The sequence below is a fragment of the Geotrypetes seraphini genome, chromosome 1 (genome assembly GCF_902459505.1).
Source record: "Geotrypetes seraphini chromosome 1, aGeoSer1.1, whole genome shotgun sequence".
NCBI lineage: Eukaryota > Metazoa > Chordata > Amphibia > Gymnophiona > Dermophiidae > Geotrypetes > Geotrypetes seraphini.
Window position 1 is genome coordinate 310,104,600 of NC_047084.1, and position 25,507 is coordinate 310,130,106.

Here is a 25,507-nt window from a genome sequence, read left to right on the forward strand (position 1 = left end):
ACACGTTTAAAAAGGAATGTATGATTGCTATATAGCAGGGACATTATAGAAAGTTTATGGATATTTGGGAGCCATTGACAAAATTCTGTAAGGAATGACTGTTGATTTTGCCCTTTGATCATACACATCCAGGGTGGGAGGGGGTGGGAATATACTTTTAATTTGAGTGCAATTTTTGGATATGTAGAAAGGGGGGGATGATATATGTATTTTGTCATAGAACATAATTTTGATTGAATTTAAGTGCTTTTAAAATGTAAAATGTCTCTACAATATGTTGCACTTATTTTTGGCTTTAAAATGAATAAAGATTTTTAAAATCAGAACTTATGGTAGAATGGTGATATATAAATGTACTGGTCAACTTTGAGCTGGCTCAGTAACTAAATTAAGTTTAATACCGGTGTTGTATATTCAATGCCACTATCCATACAGGCGGCGATATCAAATATACTTTTAGTGCAACTTCTTTGCCAACACTATGTAACAGGCCTAAACTAAATGCATAACTTATGTGGATAAATTTGTGCCCACCTTGCCTAAACCTCTTTTTATTCAGATAGACTATTTAGCAATTTAAACAGCCCGATATGCATATATTTTCTGAAAACACACAGATAAGCAAGTTAGAGGTTCACCAGCTGCTAGTGAAACTTGCTTTGAATATAGATAATAAATGCAGCAAGCCATGCATGTACCTACATTGGGGTTGTGTTGCAGTTTCCTGTTTATGTTATTTACTACCACAATTGAGCACTTTTTGTTCTACATTGCTGTACTGAGAGAACCCTCATCTCTGTAAGTGCATGGCAGTCTTTGATCTCACTAGGCCTTGTTAATGTGTGTGTCCTCTTTCTTACTCATCATTTGTCATTCTATGGGTCTTATTCAAAAAAGGGCTTTTTTCCCATTTTATGCCTGCAAGAAAGTAAATCTTTGATGAATAAGGCCCAGCATTGTTTCAGACATTTTTTGTTTGTCTTTGAACTGAAGCGCTAACAAAATTGCCCTGTGTGTATGATATCTGCTCAGTTTTTAAATGTTTCATTGGCAATTTCTTCAGCTATCGTTGCTGTGTCCAGAAAATGGGCAGGTGGGGCAAGGTTTTGTGGGACAGAAAGTTCTGCAATGAAAAAAAAAATAAAATACTTTAGTTGTTCTGCTGTCACAGAAGCTTGAGCTGAAGGGATTGTCAGATCTTTCATTGGCCACACCTCCAGGACTTTTCTACTGCTGATGCTTTTCTCTTTGTGCTTTTGAAAGATTTTGCACAGTCCATTTCCAGGCATGGGCATGGAACATTTCTTTTGGCATCAAATGTTGCAGTGCTGGTTTTGATTTGTTAGGTCAATAAACTTAAAAAAAAAATAATGATGACAACTGTTCCTTCTGCAGGGACAGAGTGAGCACCAGGGCCACTAACTACAGATGGATAACGCATGTACGTTGCAAAGTGACATTTTTACATAGAACATTTCTTAGATAGACCAAACAACATTGACTTAACAGTGTGAAAACTGGTTACCAGTTAGATGTCATAAATATAAGGAAAATCTAGCTAAAAGTAAAGATAGCTTAATAAAATCTTATGTCCACCAGCTTTTTGAAAATGTGCTGATTTTTGACTTGAGGAAGTCCATTCTCTTTAGCCCTCATTGGCTGGAAAACATACTGTATAAGAGATGAGAGTTTTTGCTACAAGTTTGTACTTTATTGATAGTCTTTTTTTCTGGGGTTAGGCTTCAGAAGGCTGGTTCATGGAGTCATGCGGTCTGTTACATCCTCATTATAGAAAGACATGTCATTAACTTCATCTTGCTTTCTCCCACTAGGATGGGCTGACTCCGCTCCACTGCGCTGCACGAAGTGGACATGACCAAGTGGTAGAAGTTCTCTTGGAAAGAGGAGCCCCAATGCTTGCCCGGACCAAGGTGTGTCCCTTAGTAGGAAAACAAGAGAGCAACTTGAATTCCCTTCAGATATCTATGCCAATAAATAGGTGATATATAGTGACTTAGAAACTAGAATAATTCAAATAGATGAACAGATTAAAAACTGACATGACATTATGGCCTGGATTCTCTATAGGGTGCTGATATCAGCGGCTGCCTTAAAAGTGACTGCCAATCGCATGTCAATCATGCGACGGCGCCCTATAGAGAATCGCGCCTCTGTGAAAGATAGCTCCTGGAAATGTAGGCAAGGGTTTTACAGGCCTACATTTCTGGCACCTATCTTTGCCTTGAATTGCACCATTGTAGGTGTTGTAGGCCGATTAATAGTGGCGTTAGGCAGCCTATAGTGCCTGCATAGGCATGATTCCAGCAGTGATTTTTTTTAGGTGCCAATAGGCGCCTTGAAGCTCAGTTAAAAATGTCATTTGAATGATTTTTTTTAACTGAGTTTAGGTGTCTACCAGCGCCTAAAAACTTGACACTGGTTAGGGATTCTGGGCCTATTGCTTTAAATCTTGAATATTGTATAGGCTTCTGATTCTAGGGTTCAAAACTTTTGTTTATTTTCAAGCTAATTAGGTGTTTTACAATGCTAAAAATCTTGGGTGTAATGGAGATTTTATGTCATAAAATTATTTTATTTTATTTTAGTGAACTGTCCAGTTCACTAAACTTTAACTACATTAATAGAATGACTGTTTTAGAACCAGTAAACTAAATTATGGAAATATCATACTTTGAAGACTTTTATAATGAGACAGACCCTTTGCCATGAGGCTCATTTTCAAAGTACCGTAGGAACTTTGTACATCTAAGTGCTTTGAAAATACGCCTCCATATCTACTATTTCTCCTGTCTGGTAAATGTAGTTATTTGGTCTATGACTAGTGTTATCTGGTTAGTGGCCATATTCAGACCACTAAATGAGTAAGTAAGTGGTTAAAATTAATACAGCAAAAAAGTCATCCTAAGTTTTGCCACTGAATTAACTGAGTACCAGTCTAGATATTAGCTGACACCTAGTTAACTTCTGGTGGTAGCATTGGGACTTCTGGGTCATCCTCCCAGCCCCAATCCCCCTCCCTTTCACCACAATGGAAACTGACATGTGAGGCAAGTCCCTTCCGTCTTATCTCACTCCATCTCTCCCTCAAAGGAAACTGACATGCAGGCTAAGCCCTCTCCCCTTTCCTGAAGGAAACTGATATGTGAGCTGAGCGCCCCCCCCCCCCCATCCCTATACCTCTGTAGGATTCCCCACCCCCTCCGATGCCCACCTTGAAACTCCCTGGTTGTCAAGGGGAGCCATATTGACAGGAGTGATGCCCACATACTCCTGCCTATTCTGTCCTAAATTTAGGCACACCCTATTTATGCCAGGGTTTTCTTTGCCTAAATACGTGCACCTAGGCTAGGCACCTACGGCCAATACAGGCACCTACATATAAAGCATGTCCACAATCCACCTTCCTAACCCTTAGGAAGGTACCTTAGGCTAGGCGCATTCATCAACGTGGTAGGCATCTATCAAGTAAGGCACTTAGGTGATGATTCTACAAACAGCGTCCCAATTGCAGGCGGTGGTAGGCGTCCTATCGCCGTTTCACCAATCAATTGGAATGCGCGTTTTGTAAAAATGGATGCGGTGAATAGCGCCTACATTGAGGCATCTGTCTCATCCCTACGGAAACACATAGGGATGCTTATGGATGTCCAAGGTCGGCATGGGCGAGGTTTCTACCGAAACTGGCCTTGGGTGTCCGTAAACATCCCTATGCATCTCCATAGGCACGAGACAGACGTCTTAAATGTAAGCCTGTAAAATACTGGCCTATATTTAAGGCTTCTGTTAGAAAAAAAAAAGATGCAGTTCTCTAAAGGATGCCAATGCGTAACTGACATGCAATCGGTGGCTGCTTCTTAGGCAGCTGTGAGATTGGCATCCTTTAGAACAATTGTTCCCAACCCTGTCCTGGAGAACCATTAGCCAGTCAGTTTTTCAGGATAGCCCTAATGAATATGCATGAAGCAGATTTGCATGCCTGCCACCTCCATTATATGCAAATCTCTCTCATGCATATTCATTAGGGTTATCCCCAAAACTCGACTAGCTGGTGATCCTCCAGGACAGTTTGGGAACCACTGCTTTAGAGAATCGGGCCCCTAATGTCCAATTAAGTGCTAGTTACGTTAATTATGAGGTGCTAATTGTCAATTATCAGCGCCAACTACGTCTATTAAACAATTGAGTTAGGCGCCTATATCAGCTAGGTGAGTTGATATAGGCGAACTATATAGAATTTGCCTGTTTGCGCTTTTTTTTTTTGCACGAAGTTCAATTTTGCAAAGCCAATTTACAAAAGTATACTTCACAGCAGTAAACTTTTAGATGAAAATTTATATAAATTTGGCCTCAATGACTTACTATGATTCAGAATCATGCAAAGTATACAATGTGAAAATGAGCACACAAATAAGGCTTCATGTGGTTGTTAATGAAAAAGTAGTTATTTTTAACAAGAGCTGAGAACAAAGTATCCTTCATGCAACAGCATGAGAGCATTAAAGGGTCCATCAGCCATTTAAAATAACCTCCCCTCCTGATATGCGTCCTGGGTGGCCCATTGGCCCAATGCACCCTGAGCCCAAATGCAGGGCTGAAACATTCTATAAAGCACATAGGGACAGACTTAAATATCTGAAGGGCAAAAGAGAGGAGATATAATAGAAATGTTTAAATACCTATGTGACAGGAGGCAAGTGTCAATTGGAAGGGAAGCTATGGAATGATTGGGGCAAAGGGTGAAAATGCAGAAGTAACCTGAGAAAATGCTTCTTCATGGAAAGGGTGATGAATTCATGGAACAGACTCCTGGTAGAGATGGTAAAGATGAAAACTTTATCTTGTCTCCAACCAGGCCACGGTTCTACTAGCTACAGCACCTAGATGGGTGGCATTGATGATCCTGGCATGCTCCTCAACAGGGAGGAAGCCCCACATGGTGGTCAGATATCACTAAATGTTCAAGTGCATCAAAGAGAATTGCCCACTGTAGGAATCCACAAAGTGACTCTCTCAAAGGACAACAACTTTTGCCTTTATTCTTCCAACATTAAAAAAAAAAACCCAAAACACTCAGGCGACTGCCTAGTATACTATAGTCAATACTTTACTCTTGGCTCTAGCTCCTAAAGAAAAAAAGACTTGTCAGGCAAAAATCCATATACCTCAGGTTGCTCCCATGTAACAACAATATTCTTATCAGTTAAGTTTTGTACACTTCCACAACAGTGGGCCGACTGCCACACCCTGTTAGGACACCTGGGCTTAACAGCCTCAGTCCTGTTTTCCCTTTATCAGGCCCTCTCTCTCTCTTTTCCAATAACAGGAAACAAGCCTGTGTCCAAAAACTCCAGTGCATTAAAGTTCCCGCTGACTCTCTCTCTGGCCCCCTTTCTCTGTCTGTCTTTCTGTCCCTCTCCCTGCCCCTGTGTCTTTCTTTCTTTCTGTCTCCCTCCCTCCCGCTGTCTGTCTGTCATCTTTCCCCATTTCCCTGTGCAGCAGCATAAGGGGTTAGGGAGTTTCTCAGGCTGGCAAACTGTCCTCTCCTCTCCCTCTCTAATGCTCCTCCTATGCTTTCCTTTTCTTTTCTGTTCTCTTCCTCCTTCACCATCCCCTCCTCTTTGTCCTCTCTCTCTCTCTTTCTGCTTCTCTACTCCTCTCCGATTTTCTTCACTGGCAGGCTCCAGCTCCCAAGAGCTGGGTGGGGGAGAATTGCTGAATTCACCACTGAATAACTTTGCTTTTCAAAAGCAAACCCACAAAAAACCCCAGCCTAGATTTCCAGCGAATTCCCTAACACAATTCTAACCCCCAGGTGTGACTTGTGTTGGTGGTAACGGCATCAAGGGGAAAATAAACCCAGTCAAACAAACAGTCCCAAAAATTAGGACAAGGTGAGGCCTTCTCAGCACTGCTTCACAATTAGTGTTTTACTTGCACACAAGCTCCTAAGCTTTTCCTTAGGCCTTGCACACAAACAGTTCCCAAACTCTGTCCTTTTAGCAGTTCTTTCTCCATAGTAAACCAAAACAGTCACTGGCAAAACAGGATTAAATTTACCTCCATTGGCTCAGGTACCTCAAACTCTGGTGTAGAGACCTTCATGGCTTCCTCTGTATAGCAGGGCTCTGCTGAAATTGGCTGCTCTGCCTCTTACCAATCCATAGGTTCCTCCTTCAGCCCTGCTTGGCTTGAAGAGCCTTCCAGAGAAGCTCCTCCTGGGCTGCCCTCTCCTGTGTGTGTGAGCTAGGTTTAAGTTTGTGTGTGCCTGGGAAGAGAGCAGCCTTTGGTGCTCTCTGGCTCCCTTTCTGGCTATTGGAGGCATTCTCCTTCCCTTTAGCTACAGGGGACTGTCTTGGCTTCTCTTCAGGATAGACAGCTTTGGGTTCTGCCAATTTTAAATCTCTAGCTGAAGGAGACTTTCTACCTTTGGGTAGCACTGCTGCTCTGGTTTTAGAGGTGACAGTAAGAGGTTTAGGGCCAGAAATGTCACAATCTGAATTTAAGAAACCTTGGGATAAGTACATAGGATTTCTGAGGGAGAGGGGAGGACATGAATGGACAGACTGGATAGACCATATGGTCTTTAGTTGCCTTCATTTTTCTATATTTCTAAACCCTTCTCCCCTTCAAATTTCTATCTCTTCCCAAAGTAACTGACTTGTACTTCTCTCTGGCATCCTGGGGGAAGGGGATTAATGAGGGCAGGAGCAATCATTCCTGCCCTGATCGCTGCCTATCTCAAAATAATACTTGATGCGACCTAGTGGTAGTACCGTGAAAGATAAATATATCCAAGCCGATATTCAGCTGGTGATGGTTTGCATTTTTTAATGCTGACTGTTGCTGGCTAGAGTAGCCCCCCGTATTCAGTGCTGGGTCATGTCTGGACAGAAGAAATACTTTGATGACACCGCATTCCGCCTACTAGTACAATCCTCTATTCTCAGCATACTGGATTACTGTAATATCATTTACCTGAGCTCCACAAAAAAAATCACCAGAAGACTAAAACTGATTCAAAACACAGCCGTCCGCCTCATTTTCGGCCTGAACAAATGGGAACACATCACTCCCTTCTACCACCAACTGCATTGGCTACCTTTCGAATCCCGAGTCCTTTTCAAGTTCGCCTTCATTTGCTACAAAACAGTATTTGGTCTTTCACCAAAATACCTCTTCCCCCCCACTTCACTATGTATTGCACCAATAAGAAATCCCACAGAATTCAGCTGTTTGCCTTCCCCTCCATAAAACTATGCCAGCTCAAAAGATTCCTCGACAAAACCTTCGCCTTCCAGGCGGCTAAGCTGAACCCTTGGCTAGCCCAAATGATGCTCGAGGCCCCGACCTACCTCGACTTCAGAAAACTTCTCAAAACATACCTTTTCCGCGAACAGGACCCTTAACCCTTATTCCCCGCAACAAATCAACTTCCGCCCCACCCCCTCCTTCTCTCCCCCTCCCCTCCCTTGGTTCCCTTCTCCCTCCCTCATCTCTTCCAATCCAACTATGATATACTTCTGCTAAAACCCCAATACTTCCTTCTTCGTTTCTTGTAATTTCGACAAAATGTTGTAAATCCGTGTTCAGACCGGATCCTAATTTAATTGATGTGAACTGCCTAGAACTCTTTGGGTATGGCGGTATATAAGAACTTAATAATAATAATAATAATAATAATAATATTGGGGTCTGAATGTCAAGAGAACGGCCAACATTCAGCCCAAGCCTGCATAAGACAGTTATACAATCCCAGTTGAATATCGACCAAGACCAATATAACTATTGATGGCCCTGCAAACCCCCATGATCTCTTCTCTACCTCCCAAAGAGCCCCCTGTACTCCTATGCTTCCCCCCAGCCCAAAGCAAGATCATTGTTTGAGTTGGTTTTCCCAGATAATGATATTATTGCTTACTAGCTCTCCTCCACATAACCAACAATTGGAAAAATTACAGAAACCTTAGTTATACGTTTTGGTGGAATACATTATGCCATATATTTAAAATGGAACGTGCAATAGCAGTACAAAGAGGGACATATACTAAATTTATAAAAATATGGGGTCCATTAGCAAAATATTGTAGTGAATAGTCAGCACTTCTTCTCTTCTCCTTTTTTTTTTTTTTTTTTAGCACACTAAAGGGGGGAGGGAGTTGGAAATAATGTTACATATTAGGTTATACTATGATATATAATAAGTGTATATTTTTTATTAAAAATATGATGAAGGGTGGGTGGTAGGGGGGGTTATTGATTTTACTGGATGTTTATATGGCAGATATCAAAGTGCTATTGTGGAATAATTTGTTGTCATATATTCTTTTGTGCACTTGTTGTTTAATTTGAAAACTAATAAAGAATTATATATATAAAAAAAAAAAGATATTATTGCTTAGTGACTAATTCACAGTCTAGAATATAAATATTCATGTGCTGATAATGATCATTCGTTATCCAGTTTCCTGTATATGCCATAAATGTCATAGTCTGCAAGCTAGGTGGTTACTTGTTTTGCCTTGCTTTCTTTCTACAGAATGGACTTTCTCCATTACACATGGCAGCTCAGGGGGACCATGTAGACTGTGTGAAGCACCTGCTGCAGCACAAAGCTCCCGTCGATGATGTTACTCTAGATTATCTGACTGCCCTACATGTAGCTGCTCACTGCGGTCATTATCGAGTGACCAAACTCCTCCTGGATAAAAGAGCCAATCCCAATGCCCGTGCCCTGGTAAAAGCTGCCACAGCACTTTGATCTGATACACAGGAAATAAGAAAGGCATCATCATAGTCTGAAATGTGCAGGTTTCCACTTAACAGGGTTGCACATGTGTGGACGTTTTATTTATGTTTCTTTTTCTGTGGTCAGTCCTGTTGCCCAAGGATTTTCCTTGCGAGCATCAGATGGGGGAAAGTCCTTTGAAAACAAGACATTAAACCTTGAACTAGAGCAGGGGTAGGCAATTCCGGTCCTCGAGAGCTGGAGCCAGGTCAGATATTCAGGATATCCACAATGAATATGTATGAGATGGATTTGCATGCACTGCCTCCTTGAGATGCAAATCTATCTCATGCATATTTATTGTGGATATCCTGAAAACCTGACCTGGCTCCGGCTCTTGAGGACCGGAATTGCCTACCCCTGATCTAGAGGCTCAGTTTCAAAGCATATATGTGACTTTGTAAGTCTACTGTATGTGCTTTAAAAAAAAAAAATCTTTATTGATTTTCAAGTAGTAACAGTGCAATACATATGAATCTGAACATATAACAAATCAAGAAAGCACTTTGAACTTACAAATATTCAAAAGCAATGTGCTTTGAAAATGAGCACCCTAATGTCTTACTGCTTGGTTATAGTTACAGTGTATTGGTGCTTGATATACCGCATTTTCCAATGTATGAATCAATGCGGTTTAAATTTCTCTCTAATCAGGTACTCTATTTTCCCTATCTGTCCCAATGGGCCCACAATTTAACTATGGTACCTGGGGCAATAAAGGGTTAAGTGACTTGTCCAGAGTCACAGGGAGTGGTTCTGGGATTGACCCCGCAACCCTCAGAGGGTGCTGAGGCAACCGCTCTAACTTCTAGGCCACCCCTCCCTTTGGAAGCCTGGGAAATTGTCGAGGGTGAAAATCAAAGAAAGCTCCTAAAGACTGTAAAAGATATGTTCTGCAAACTGAGTTGCTGAACCCTAGAGGAATCGTAGAGGAAAATCTAAAAGGAGGGAGCACATTTGCAGTTATGTCATATTGTTTGTAAGGATCTGATCCCTCCACCTGACTTAGCTGGTGCATCCCGTATATGTTCCTCCAAATAGCACCAGATTCACATATTCAGCTGCAAAGCTTTTAGGCCCTTTTGCACTGTGGGATTGTCCTTATGCTCCTGCATATTGGATTAGCACCCAGTGTGGATCAGGATAGGAGCAGTCGGAGAGCCATCTCACAGGGGAAGATAGACAAAGGAAGATAGTAACTGAATGCTGCAGGAAAACTACAGTAGGTTGTCATGGCGATTTCTAAAGTAGTCATGTATTATCTTTTAATTTCAGTAAATGTAGTCTGCCAAGAATCAGCATTCCTCTAAGAACATTCTGTTGCTAGAGATTTAAAAACAGACTACAAATTACACTACTGATAAAGGGCAGAAAAATAATCTTTTAATTTTCCAAAATTTTAAGATTGAGAATATGCAATAGCTTTTAGCTTTAAAAGATACTTTTATTTATCTCTAATTCCTCTGGAAATGACCAGATATATCCTTATGTAATCCACCTTGAACCGCAAGGTAATGGCGGAATAGAAATCACTAATGTAATGTAATGTAATTTGCTAAACCTCCTGGCTTACTGTTCAAATGGATGGATGGAATATTTGCCCTGTTTGATCAGATTTGTAAAAAAGTGATCTACAACCACAATCATCCTAAATTATTTCATGAGGATTCTATTGTATAGCAATGTTTCAGCACAGCTGACCAAAAAGTAGCTATACTATAATGCATATTGGTGTGCACTGATCTGTTTCTTTATGTAGATTCTTTATGTAGATTTCTTTATGTAGAGCTGTTTCTGCCATTTAGGGCCTCTTTTACAAAGCTGTTTGGCAACGGCCCCGAAGCCCTTTAAATCTCTATGGGCTTCAGGGCCGTTACCATAGCGGCAGCCGCTAGCGTGGCTTTGTAAAAGAGGCCCTTAATCCCTTGCTGGAATCCATGAAGGAGAGGTTTAAGGAATTCATGGCCAGTTCAAGGGACTGTGGCTCCCGAGCCAGTTTGCATTGGTACCTTGCCCCTCACATCACTTCTACCTACCGTGGGTGGGTCCAGCATCTCTCCCTCCTTCTATAGCAGGTAATTAGGTATAATAAAATAATTAGATAGATATATGCAACCCATGTCTAGGAGAAATACACCTTCTGCTAACCAGGTCCAACTATCTGCACTCTTGTTAGAATAAACAGGAGGCCAGAATATTGGAAACTGATTTTATTATAAAGATAGAAACATACTGGTATATTTTCATATAGCAAGCAGTAAAGTAACAAGCTAAAATTTACAGAGATATTGTGAATAATTATGTCAGTACACAACTAGTACATATATAATCACTAACTCCTCTTCTACGAAACTGCGCTAGCAGTTTGTAGCACAGAGAGCCGCGCTGAATGGCCTGCGCTGCTCCCGACGCTCATAGGAACTCTATGAGCATCGGGAGGAGCGCGGGCTTTCAGCGCGGCTCAATGTGTTAAAAACTGCTATCGCAGTTTCATAGAAGAGGGGGAAAGTAATTAGTGAAAAGGTTCAGATCCCAATACTGCCTCACACACATACTCTGTCGTCTCTGGTACTGATGCATCGGGGGTGGGGGGGGGGGGCGCATCTCATCAGAAAGAAAAGAACACACATGCAGTTGCATGGCCAAAGAGATGTTCCTTTATTATGAGTGTTGCATATATATTTATCAGTACAGCCTCACTAAGAAGTTACCTTACCGATTTGCCAAACTTCATTCTATCTGGCTAACCACTACTTTCAGATCCTCAGCAGGCCACCACACACTCAAACCATCTCATTGTGTGTGGCTTTATGCTCCCATTCCTCATCGGACCCGGTAAACATTTTTATAAATATTTTTAAGACTTATTTTAAATATTATTTTTATTTTTAATATATGCTAAAAGTACTTAGCTCTGTACTTTTAGCATATATTAAAAATAAAAATAATATTTAAAATAAGTCTTAAAAATATTTATAAAAATGTTTACCGGGTCCGATGAGGAATGGGAGCATAAAGCCACACACAATGAGATGGTTTGAGTGTGTGGTGGCCCGCTGAGGATCTGAAAGTAGTGGTTAGCCAGATAGAATGAAGTTTGGCAAATCGGTAAGGTAACTTCTTACTGAGGCTGTACTGATATATGATAACATTCTTCATTCAAACCTACTTTAATAAGTGCCTGGGTTTTCAGCATATATATTTATAGCATTTTACATGGGTCAGGTTTTTCAGCATGACTGTAAGAAAGACCATATTTGGTAACAGGATACATAAAAGCAGCTAGAAAGAGGTAGCAAACATAAGGGGGGGGGGGGGGTTAGTGGGAAGTTTCCATAACTATGGCATATAATTCTGTCTTTTTGTCTAAATTCTAGCAAATGTTTCTTTCTTAACAAATGTTTCTTATCAAAACAAGTCAACTAGAGAACAAAATGGGGACACAGAGCTCAGAACACAAAGAGAAAAGACCTTGTGGTTTCTTGGCCAAATGAAAACAGTTTCCTCTTTTCAGCAGTTCCTCTTTTTTTTTATATGCTACACAAGCAGGAATAGAAAAACTTACAAAAAATATATGTGCCCCTTCAATTAGAATATATGACTAATTATTATACAATATATAATTCCTTACAATAATGATTCTTGATAAGTAAGCAGCAATTCTTATGTTAACTTGGCACTAAGGGACCCAAACACACCTAATCCACACAAAACAAGATTCTATCCTAACCCAGCAAAACTGAGAGATAATTCCTGCCTCACCCTTGGATGCTGAACTTGGTGATTGAATAATCTTCCTCAGGCTACAAGCGTGCAGCGAGCCTGGCGAAAGTCTTGCAGTTGGAGATTCTTCGTTTTGTCAGCACAAGGCCGCTTTCCTCCAGTACAGCTAAAGCAAAAGATTGCCAGTCCTTCTTGCGCGATGCAAACCAGAAAAAGTTCAGTAATTCCCAACAAAAACAGTTCTGCTTTTCTAGCTCTCAGCTGGGAGTGAGGACACACAAGAGAAATTCTTCTTATCAGTTCTTATTGTAAACTGTGCAGTGTCAAGGAGCTACACAATTATAGATCTGACCTTCCCCAGCACCCAAAATTATCTGAGGATAGCACCCAGATTCTTAGGGTGTGCACAGGTGACCCATAGAGGACCAATCGAACCCAGACCAGCAGGGGCTTTTTGGTCAGACAGAGGAATAATGAATACTGTTCTTGTTGAAATGTCTTTGGTAGACAGCGAGATATGCCAAAAAAGATAACAGCATAAGGCAAAGTTCATAACCAAAGACGAGAAACTAGCTCTCCTCCACATTCACATAACAACGGACATCCAGAGATGGTAAATGTCCTTGGCAGCACATACACAGATCTTGTAAACGCATCCAAAATGCTTCAGGGCAGCAAAGATGGTTCTTGGCCTGTTTCAGGCCTGCAATGTACCAATAGGTAAAGCAAGAATCACCCATACACTTCCTTCAGTCCAACGTCTCTTCCCACACACCCCTGGCATGGTATCTCTCTCTTCTAAGGTTAATTGCATTATCTTTGGGACATTGCTGTGAACAAGGCTGCCCTGTGAACTTCTAAAAGCTAAGTTACTCAGCATTTCATATTCTGCTCTTTTCACTGGTTTTCAGCATTATATCTGCTTAATTTCTCTTCTCATCCCTGTTTCTTACTAAAAAAAAAAAAAAAAAAAGCACAAAAATAAACTCTTCTCTTTCCTCTGTTAAATCTTATTTCCTCTTCCTCTTCATAGGAAAAAGGGTAAGACTTTGTTAACTAATTAAATCCTGGTGCATGTGGCTCAGGGTGACTAAAGTAGGGAAAATCCTGTTATAAATCCTGTGTTTTAGGGTAGCACTGATAGAACCTGCATTTTTGTTTAAAATACTGTGTTTTAGGTGGTATAGAGCTTATATTTCTGTCTTACTAGTATTCAGCCATTGTTTTCTGCTGATTAGGTGGAGAAGGGAGGGGCTCTGTTTTACTTCTAAGGTTAATTGCATTATCTTTGGGACATTGCTGTGAACAAGGCTGCCCTGTGAACTTCTAAAAGCTAAGTTACTCAGCATTTCATATTCTGCTCTTTTCACTGGTTTTCAGCATTATATCTGCTTAATTTCTCTTCTCATTCCTGTTTCTTACTAAAAAAAAAAAAAGCACAAAAAATAAACCCTTCTCTTTCCTCTGTTAAATCTTATTTCCTCTTTCCCTTTCTCTTCATAGGAATAAGGGTAAGACTTATAGTCCCACCAAACCCAGGGACCACTATTCATATATAGAGACCCATATAATCAGGACTACTCAAATCAAGTCAATTCACAACCAATCAAGATGACCTTTATTCTATGCAATCACTGTGGTGCTTTAATTCCAAGACATACTATTTGGAGGCTTAAAGCTTGCCCCATATGTCTTCAACTTGCCAGTATTAAGGAGGAGCTCTGCAAACTTAAACAGGAATTGAATACAATTAAAGCAGCTTCCATCACTCCACAAAATCATACCAACTTACCACCTCTACCTCAAAGAATAAAACAGCCCAGGAATAAATGGGTCACAGTAGGCTCAGGAAGACTGCGACATGTAACACAGAAACATCCACCTTCACTAATATTACCTCTACAGAATTCCTTCGCTCCACTAGTGCACTGCGATACTCAAGAAAACAGAAGGGAGGTGGGACTGGAACCAATGAAGGTAACTCAAGAGAACAAGCGTACCCTAAGTACAAATAAAAAAGCCAAAAACAGAAAACTATTACTGTTGGGGGATTCCATCATCAGAGGCATTAACCTTGGAACACAGGGCGAGGAAACCAAAATAGTGGAATGTCTTCCAGGATCCTCAGCTACCAGGAGTTCCAGGCAAATACTGACTATAATTAAGGAAGAAACTAAGGATTTTAACACTGATGTTGTTATCCATCTGGGAACAAATGACCTGGCCAACAACTCCACACTTGCAGCACAGAAAGCTTTTCGGGAGCTTGGTGAGGGCGTGAAACCTTTTGTAAAGACTTTAGCTTTTTCTGAAATACTGCCTGCATATGGAAAGGGAGAGCAAAGAGTGAAAAACACAGAGGACTTTAATAGATGGCTCAGAGCCTGGTGTCATCAAGAAGGCTTCAGGTACATAGGAGGATGGGGAAATACATGGAAGGACAAGAAGCTATATTGCAGTGATGGGCTACATATTACTACAGCAGGAAAAAGAAACCTTGCAGAGAAATTTAGACAATATTTTTCTAGGCATTTAAACTAGAAGGTGGGGGTGGTGTATGTATGAAGGACAATTATAGAGACCACCCCGGGCAAAAGAAAATATGTGATAGTAATAAAGGCTGCAACATAAGCAATATCAGCAACTCATTTCTTAGCATTGCAACGGAAAGTGAAACGACACAAAAATCCATACGAAAAAGGAGATTATCGCTGAAAAATAGCTGGAAAGCGATGACCACAAATGCTCGCAGTCTAAGCAACAAAGTTCATGATCTGCAAGCCCTGATGTTAGAGGCAGATCTAGATATTGTTGCTATCACAGAGACATGGTTCAGTGAATCACATGGATGGGATGCAAACATACCGGGATATAATCTTTTTAGGAAGGACAGAGATGGTCATAAAGGTGGAGGAGTAGCTCTCTATGTAAAGATCAATATCCAAGCGACCGAAATGCAAGGGACCTGGGGAGAGGAAGAAGCGATATGGATTGCTCTGAAAAGAGAAGATGGAACTTCTATCTATGTGGGTATAGTCTATAGACCTCCGACTCAATCGCAGCAAATTGATAAGGATCTGATTGTGGATATCCAAAAGTTTGGAAGGAATGAGGAGGTTCTGCTGTTGGGAGATTTCAACCTGCCGGATGCGGACTGGAATGTTCCGTCTGCGGAATCGGACAGAAGTAGGGAGATTGTGGATGCCTTTCAAGAGGCTCTGCTCAGACAAATGGTGACGGAACCCACAAGGGAAAAAGCGATATTCGATCTGGTCCTCACAAATGGAGAGAGTATCTCTAATGTTCGAGTGGGTGCTCACCTGGGTAGTAGCGATCATCAAACGGTTTGGTTTGATATAACGGCTAAAGTGGAGAGCGGCCGCACGATACTTAAAGTCCTAGATTTCAAACGTACGGACTTTAATGCAATGGGAAAGTACCTGAAGAAAGAGCTGTTAGGATGGGAGGACATAAGAGAAGTGGAAAGACAGTGGTCTAAGCTGAAAAGAGCGATAAAAATGGCTATGGACCTTTATGTGAAGAAAATCAATAAAAACAAGAGAAAAAGGAAGCCGATATGGTTCTCCAACCTAGTGGCTGAGAAAATAAAGGCGAAAGAGTTGGCGTTCATGAAATATAAAAAAAACCAAGAAGAGGAGAGCAGAAAGGACTACAGGGTGAAACTGAAAGAAGCCAAGAGAGAGATACGTTTGGCGAAGGCACAGGCGGAAGAACAAATGGCTAAAAATGTAAAAAAGGGAGATAAAAATTTTTTCAGATATATTAGTGAAAGGAGGAAGATAAAAAATGGAATTGCTAGGCTAAAAGATGCTGGGAACAAATATGTGGAGAGTGATGAGGAGAAAGCAAATGTGCTAAACAAATACTTCTGTTCTGTGTTCACAGAAGAAAATCCTGGAGAAGGACCGAGATTGTCTGGCAAAGTTACACGAGAAAATGGAGTAGATTCTGCGCCGTTCACGGAGGAGGGTGTTTATGAGCAACTTGAAAAACTGAAGGTGGACAAAGCGATGGGACCAGACGGGATCCATCCCAGGATACTAAGGAAGCTCAGAGAGGTTCTGGCGAGTCCTATTAAAGACTTGTTCAACAAATCTCTGGAGACGGGAGTGATTCCTGGGGATTGGAGGAGAGGGGATGTGGTCCCTATTCATAAAAGTGGTCACAGGGATGAAGCAGGAAACTACAGGCTGGTGAGCCTCACTTCAGTTATTGGAAAAATGATGGAAGTGTTGCTGAAAGAAAGGATAGTGTACTTCCTTGAATCTAATGGGTTACAGGATCCGAGGCAACATGGCTTTACAAAAGGTAAATCGTGCCAAACGAACATGATTGAATTTTTTGATTGGGTGACCAGAGAGCTGGATCGAGGACATATGCTAGATGTAATTTACTTGGATTTCAGCAAAGCCTTTGATACAGTTCCTCATAGGAGGCTGTTGAACAAACTTGAAGGGCTGAAGTTAGGACCCAAAGTGGTGAACTGGGTCAGAAACTGGCTGTCGGACAGACGCCAGAGGGTGGTGGTTAATGGAAGTCGCTCGAAGGAAGGAAAGGTGACTAGTGGAGTCCCTCAGGGTTCGGTGCTGGGGCCAATCCTGTTCAATATGTATGTGAGTGACATTGCTGATGGGTTAGAAGGAAAAGTGTGCCTTTTTGCAGATGATACCAAGATTTGTAACAGAGTAGACACCGAAGAGGGACTGGAAAATATGAAAAAGGATCTGCAAAAGTTAGAGGAATGGTCTAATGCCTGGCAACTAAAATTCAATGCAAAGAAATGCAGAGTAATGCATTTGGGGATTAATAATAGGAAGGAACCGTATATGCTGGGAGGAGAGAAGCTGATATGCACAGACAGGGAGAGGGACCTTGGGGTGATAGTGTCCGAAGATCTAAAGGCGAAAAAAACAGTGTGACAAGGCAGTGGCTGCTGCCAGAAGGATGCTGGGCTGTATAAAGAGAGGCGTGGTCAGTAGAAGGAAGAAGGTGTTGATGCCCCTGTACAGGTCATTGGTGAGGCCCCACTTGGAGTATTGTGTTCAGTTTTGGAGACCGTATCTGGCGAAAGACGTAAGAAGACTTGAGGCGGTCCAGAGGAGGGCGACGAAAATGATAGGAGGCTTGCGCCAGAAGTCGTATGAGGAGAGACTGGAAGCCCTGAATATGTATACCCTAGAGGAAAGGAGAGACGGGAGATATGATTCAGACGTTCAAATACTTGAAGGGTATTAACGTAGAACAAAATCTTTTCCAGAGAAAGGAAAATGGTAAAACCAGAGGACATAATTTGAGGTTGAGGGGTGGTAGATTCAGGGGCAATGGTAGGAAATTCTACTTTACGGAGAGGGTAGTAGATGCCTGGAATGCGCTCCCGAGAGAGGTGGTGGAGAGTAAAACTGTGACTGAGTTCAAAGAAGCGTGGGATGAACACAGAAGATTTAGAATCAGAAAATAATATTAAATATTGAACTAGGCCAGTTACTGGGCAGACTTGCACGGTCTGTGTCTGTGTATGGCCGTTTGGTGGAGGATGGGCAGGGGAGGGCTTCAATGGCTGGGAGGGTGTAGATGGGCTGGAGTAAGTCTTAACAGAGATTTTGGCAGTTGGAACCCAAGCACAGTACCGGGTAAAGCTTTGGATTCTTGTCCAGAAATAGCTAAGAAGAAAAATAAAAAATAAAAATTTAAATTGAATCAGGTTGGGCAGACTGGATGGACCATTCGGGTCTTTATCTGCCGTCATCTACTATGTTACTATGTTCCCCCCCCTCCCCTTGCACCGCCTCCCCGCAGATTCAGTATCACTCCTTCTCCTCTCTCCTTCTCTGGCCCCTCCTCCCTGCTATCCTGAAAACTGTGTGTGAGTTGTTGGCAGCAACAGTCTGAAGACGGGTTGCCTCTGCTTCAGCTCAGGGTCTTCCCTCTGCTCACAGAAAATTGCAGCAGAGGAGGCAGGATGCAGCAGAAGGAAAACCTTGGGTCCTCTTGCTGCTGGCATCTCACACAGAAATTACAGGGGAGGGTAAAAGAGAAGGAGCAATGCCTGACCTGTGGGGGTGGAGGGTGGAAGTGTGGAGGAGGGGTCTTACAAGAGGAGAAATCCTGGGGTTAGTATGGGGGTTTATTCTTTTTATTTTTTAGATTTTAGCACCAATAGTTATCATAGCATTAAGTACTTAATTTTGATGAATTATAAGTAAGTCATATATTTGGATTTCCATTTGACTTTGCCTCATTTACAGCACTGCCATACCACACAGTAGCTGTCATTCTGTGGTATCAATTACAAACAGTAACAAACACCAGAGGATAAATATTTACTTGAGTATCTTGAATACCCATCCAAATCACTTGCTACTTTGATATTTGTGGATAATATGGATATTTGCAAGCCGCAGGAATTAGAATGGTAGATATGTATAGGGAATTTCTTGGTATATGAGATACTGAACCACACAAAGGTCATTGTGTCTTACTGTGCAGGCCTCAAATGTTTTAGGCATTGAAAAAGAATGGGACTTGTAGACTGTCGTTTTGTGGTTACACATTCAAAGCAGTTTTGCATATATATAAGTACTTATTTTGTACCCAGGGCAATGGAGGATTAAGGGACTTGCCTAAGGTCACAAGGAGCAGTCAACCTCAGGGTGCTGCAGCTCTACTACTAGAGCATGCCTCAGGGGGAGAGCGTCAAATCAGCTGTTGCACTATGTCAGCATGGGAGTATAATCAGCATGCTTTCTACTAACAAGACTGTGGTTTTTTTGACACAGAATGGTTTTACTCCACTGCACATTGCCTGCAAGAAAAACCGCATCAAAGTCATGGAACTCTTAGTGAAATATGGGGCTTCCATCCAGGCTATAACAGAGGTAGAAAACCCTTTCTGCCTTTAGCAAAATAATTATATTCTCTTCTCTGTGTTCCTTCACTTTCCATGCATTCTTTCCTTTATTTTTAGGGATGTGCATGAAATATATATTGTTTTGTATTCGGACTTTCTGGTTGATTTTTAGATATTTTTCTGTTTTATTTAAAAAAAAAAAAATTAAGTTTAAAATCTTGATGCTCTTTAAAAATAACTATTCTTTCAGCCATGGATCTGTAGGCTAAAGTAATTTAAATGAATTATGGGCCCCTAGGTGCCCTAACCACAGAAGCCTAGCGATGCCTAGCTAAAATCTGCATGAAATCCATGTGGCATAAATTAGCATAAATGGCATAGTAATTGACCACACTATTGAAGTTAATTAAAAAAAAAAAAAAATTTAACTAATTAACCCTCCCCCCTTTTTCAAAACTACGCAAGAGGATTTTAGCACCAGCCAGCACGCTGAATGCACTGTTCTGCTCCACTGCTCATAGGAACTCTATGACTGTTGGCGTTCAGCGTGCCAACCGGCACTAAAAACCTCTTGCGTGGCTTTTGCAAAAGATAAGGGGGGTAAAATTTGAGCGTGCAATTCCACATGGCGCCTAGCGATTCATAAGTCAAGGTGCTCTCCGACACCTACCTGAAAAGTAGGCATGGTTAGAGGCAGAGAATAGGTGTGGTAGATATAGGCACTGCTAGGCATCCCAGAAAGATGCCGGTAAATTAGGCCAGATAAAACATGGCCTAATATACTAGTGCCTAAGTCTATGGTTAACTTAGGCATCGCTAAGTGTGATTCTGTAAGTGGCACCTAGCAATTGATTGACAACGACACAAACTGGTGCCTAAAAGGTTAAGTGCGGTTAGGTGCCATTTATAGAATCTGGCCCTCTTTGTGCAAATGCACATCCCTACTTTATTTACTTCACTGGGAAAACCCAAAAGCATGTGTGCAGAGGCATAAGACCGCTGTCGCTTTGTTTCATAGTCTGGACTCACACCAATACACGTGGCTGCATTCATGGGCCACTTGAATATTGTCCTCCTCCTGCTGCAGAATGGAGCATCCCCGGATGTCACTAACATTGTGAGTACGCCTCGGATTAACGTAACCTAGCTGCATATTTGTGTGTGATGCATTTTGTTAATAAGGTCAACATTTCTAACGTGTTGTACTCACCCGTCCCTCCTCATTTATAAGTGTTTTAGGATCTGTATTTTAAATGCTAATGTGCCCTGCCTGTGCAGAGCTATGAGTTTTTGCCTTTCTTCATGTTATAAAAATAGAGGGGCTCATAATAATAATTTTTTTAAAAAGTCTAAAAAGTGGCCTAAATGGGTACTTGGACGATCATAAAGCCTGATCATCCAAGTACCCATAATCAAAGCTGGTTTTAGATGTATCTAAAACCAGCTTAGGCCTTTCCCCTGCCTCTAAACGCACAGAGAGAAAAGAGGCGTTTTTAGAGGGCGGGAAAGGGTGGGCGGGAGGTGGGTCGACCTACACCTAGGCGTACAACAGTATAACCAAAACATTTGACAAGTTGCCTAGTCGGCACTTATACGTTTTGACTTAGACCAAGTCAAAACAGATATAAGTGCCAAAAAAGGGGCCGCTGAGCTGATGGTGGCTGGCGCGATCAGTTCAGCGGCCCGGCAATCTACCTACCCCCTCACCGCAACCATCAAGGCAGGAGAGATGCCTCATCTCCCCTATCGTGATGCGATCATCCCTCTACCCGAACTGCCGCGACCCGCGGCAGGAGAGATGGCCAATCTCTCCTGCCGTGGGTTGTGGCAGTTCGGGTAGAGGAGTGATTGCATCGTGGCAGGGGAGATGGCCAATCTCTCATGCCGCGATACATCACCCCCCCACACACACACACACTATCGGGGCAGGAGGGAGCACAAGCCCTCCTGCCCTGTCGAACCGCAAACTCCCCCCCCGCTGACATCAGGGCAAGAGGGAGCCCAAGCCCTCTTGCCCCATCAAACCGCAACCCCCCCGCCGACATCGGACAAGAGGGAGCCCAAACCCTCTTGCCCGTCGAACCGCGACCCCCCCCCCCTGATGACATCGGGGCAAGAGGGAGCCCAAGCCCTCTTGCCCCGATGAACTGCAACCCCCCCCGCTGACATCGGACAAGAGGGAGACCAAGCCCTCTTGCCCCATCAAACCGCAACCCCCCCCGCCGACATCGGACAAGAGGGAGCCCAAACCCTCTTGCCCGTCGAACCGCGACCCCCCCCCCCCTGATGACATCGGGGCAAGAGGGAGCCCAAGCCCTCTTGCCCCATCGAACCGCAACCCCCCCGATGACATTGGGGCAAGAGGGAGCCCAAGCCCTATTGCCCTGTGATCCCCAGCCCCCCCCCCGAGCCCTCCTGGCCCGGCGACACTCTCTAACCCCCACCCCCACTAAAATACGGGCAGGAGGGATCCCAGGCCCTCCTGCCTTGACGCAATCCCCCACGACCGCCCCCGAACCCCCGATTTGCACCCCTCATTGACCCGCAACCCCCCACCCCCCTTCCCCGTACCTTAAAACTTCTTGGTCGGACGGATGGGTGCCAAGCCCATCCGTCCGACAGGCTAGCCATCTCAGGAATATCTGGCCTTAGAGCCTGATTGGCCCAGGCAGCTCAAACCCTGCCCACAGGTGGGGCTTGAGGCGCCTGGGCCAACCGGAATCGGCCTAGTTGTCTTAGGCCACTCCCACCCCCTGGAAGGGGGGTGGGAGTAGGGGGGGTTGTGGGGTCAGCGGGAGGGGTCGCGGGTCGGCGGGGGGGCGGCGATCGGCGGTTAGGGGGGTGGTCGAGGGCAGGAGGGCCTGGGATCCCTCCTGCCCGTATTTTATTGGGGTGGGGGTTAGGGGGTTGCGGTTCAACGGGGCAAGAGGGCTTGGGCTCCCTCTTACCCCGATGTCGGCGGGGGGGGGGGGGTTGCGGTTTGACAGGGCAAGAGGGCTTGGGCTCCCTTCTGCCCAGATCGTTGGGGGGGATTCTGTAACCGGTGTTGTTTTTGGCAGACACCGGTTACAGAATCCAGCTTTTAGGTGGACTGACTCCTCCTTCGCCTAAAAGCTCTTGTTTTGGACGTTTGGGGCTTAGGCTTTTTTTAGGTTGATTATATGGTGTTTAGACATAGTGGTGGTCTGGGCGTTTAAACAGCTGAAAGTAGAGGCAGGCCATTATAAGAAAAAAACCTCCTTTTGGACTTTTTTTTTTTATAATGGCCATTTTCCCTGCTTCTACTTTCAACGTTTAAGGCCTTAGGCCAAAAAGGGACTTAAGACGTTTTTTTAAATTATGCCCCTCAGAGGTTTTAATTCTAGGAATGGATCTCCTTATTGGGTTCTGTCTGATACTTCAGGTTACATGTCTGGTACTTCAGATTGGCACACTGCCAGACAGCTTGCTGTTCTTGATGGACCATTGGTGTGGCAGCATGGCAAATCTGTTATAGTACATAGCTTTCATATTATTGAGATGAAGTGATTATCTTCTCATTAAAAAAGGAGTTTATCTGCCTTTCACTGCCGAGAAAATGGCACCTTGGACAGTGTAAAACAAGAAGGTATAAGCTACGAAGGGACGGAAAACTGCCTCTCAATAATAATTCTGAGGACAGAGAAGGTAGGGTGCCTCAGGTGAAGCCTACGAAATCCAGCCTGCTTTAGTTCTGCAGAAAAGAACTAGAGTCCCCACAGTCTGCAGCAAATTAGTAACACTAATGTCTCACTTAAATTTGGCATAGTAGACTCTGTGGTGAATCAGCAGACACCCATCATGGTGGTACTTGCTGGTTGCATCAATTGTGCCACAAATCGTATCATTTTTCAGAAGCATAAAGTTGCACATAAGTTCAGGTTACAGAAATTGTATATGTTTTTATCATTTATTTATTAAAATTCTATACAGCTCATTAAAAAAGAATGGTACATATGAATGTATTCAGGTACTCAAGTATTTTTTCCCTGTCTGTCCCACACTCCCTACAGAATTGTTCCGGAACCTAATTTTGCAAAATTTGCATGTCTACTCTAATTCTTGTAATCTTTGCTTTCCTTTTCCATCTTAGGTCCTGTTGTTGACTAAGGGCTCCTTTTACAAAGGTGCGCTAGTGGTTTTAGCTCGCGCTTAGCATGCGCTAAAATGCTACACGCGCTAGCCGCTGCCGCCTCCTTTTAAGCAGATGGTAATTTTTCAGGTAGCGCACGCTAATCCTGTGCGTGCGCTAAAAACGCTAGCGCAGCTTTGTAAAAGGAGCCCTAAAAGCATAACATTACGTAACATAGCCTAATTTAATTCTTATGTACCCGCAAATACCTCAAAAAAAGCGGTTCCAGTCTGTTCAGGAAGTAGCCCCAAGAAAAAGGAAAGCAAAAATTGTAGCTGTTTAATTATGTAGCCTGGGACAGTAATAATAATAATCATAAAAGATATAAGCTTCTGACACTAGACTAGCATGGTGTTAAATTTTAATACATATTTTGTAAAAACAAACAAACCCCAACACAAAACAAAAGGAGATGCTGTGCTTGTACATAAGAGCAAAAAATAAAATAAAATAAAAGGCAAGACTCACAGTGCAATTACAACTGGGGATCTTGCTTTTTCTTTTTGAACATATATTCTAATCTAATCTAAATTGACATTTCTAACCTGCTCAGTCCCTTTGAAGGCTCAAAGCAGCTTTCAACAAAATATAGTTTAATCGTTACAAATAACAATAATTAATCCTAACATCAATCTTACCTTAGATATATAATTCAAATAGAAACGTTTTTAATCCTATGCGAAGCATCATATACGAAGATCAATTTTTCAAGGTAGATGGCAATGAATTCCAAATCTGAACAGATTGATAAGAAAAAGAATTTTGCTAAGTATCTCTTGAGCTTAATTTCTAGGAAAGATGGCCCTACCTACATTTGATGTAACGTGTGGCCAATAGCTGCTCTAGGGAAAAGTGAGATAAATTAACTGTTTGTGCATAGGCTAAACTATGAAGGATCTTAAAGATTAGACAACAATACTTGGAAATTATCCTAACCTGAAATGTCAACCCGTGAAGCTCTCTAAAGAGTGGCAAGACGTAACAACATTTACTCTGTCTAAAAATCATCAAAGCTGCTTTATTCTGCAATAACTGCATTTAGTTCCTCAGTATTCAAGTTTCCAAGTTCATTAAAATTTGATATACCGCTTAAAAATTGTCAAAGCGGTGTACATTATATTTATTTATTTATTATTCCATTTTTTTATACCATTCTCCCAGGGGAGCTCAGAACGGTTTACATACATTTATTCAGGTACTCAAGCAGTTTTCCCTCTCTGTCCCGGTGGGCTCACAATCTATCTAACGTACCTGGGGCAATGGGGGGATTAAGTGAAAGTATAATTAATACTTAAGATAAATACAAGACAAACTGAAACATAAAGGAAAGAGAGGTAGAACTACAGTTATTTATAGGAAAGAGGGAGAAAGGGCGGGAAGCTATGCTCGTCCTTATTTATTTATTAGTGGTCCAGGACAGAAAAATATCTTATGTTATATGCATCCTTAAATAAAAAAATTTTAAAGTTCATTTTAAATTTGTCAATGGTTTTTTCTTCTCTTAAATAGCGTGGTAATGAGTTCCAATGTGCGGGTACAGTTACTGAAAAAATACGTTTCTGGGTGGTGTCATAAAAAAGGTATCTTATAGAAGGAATTGATTTCTAGACCTTAGAGTTCTTGGTGAGCAGTAAGGGATACAGAACATTGCAATAATCCAAGTGAGGCAAAATAATACTTTGGACTAACAATCTAGAATGTTGTTCCATAAAATATCCCCTAATAGATCTTAATTATCTTAGCTTGAAAAAAAAAAATTCTTAATAAATTGTCCATCTGCATTTCAAAAGAGAGTGTTGAATTCAAAATTATTTCATGTACACTCAATGAATTTTTGGTACCTTAAGATGTTCTAAAGAATTAATTTGAAGTGAGCTGGGGAAATGATCTACTAATTGATTTGAAAACCATAACACCTTTGTTTTTGAGGCATTCAGCTTAAGTTTAAATTAGATGGCCC

At 42.2% G+C, this 25,507-nt stretch overlaps 1 protein-coding gene across 34 annotated transcripts in view; it reads left to right on the forward strand.

Annotated features, from left to right (window-relative positions):
- Positions 1–25,507, forward strand: part of ANK2 (ankyrin 2) — a 958,369-nt gene that overhangs the window by 659,380 nt on the left and 273,482 nt on the right. For all 34 annotated transcript variants that reach the window (XM_033955859.1, XM_033955893.1, XM_033955875.1 and 31 more), the window contains 4 exons: positions 1,833–1,931; positions 8,558–8,755; positions 19,327–19,425; positions 20,416–20,514. In XM_033955859.1, coding sequence (XP_033811750.1) covers positions 1,833–1,931; positions 8,558–8,755; positions 19,327–19,425; positions 20,416–20,514 — 495 coding nt within the window. The remainder of the gene's footprint in view (positions 1–1,832; positions 1,932–8,557; positions 8,756–19,326; positions 19,426–20,415; positions 20,515–25,507) is intronic.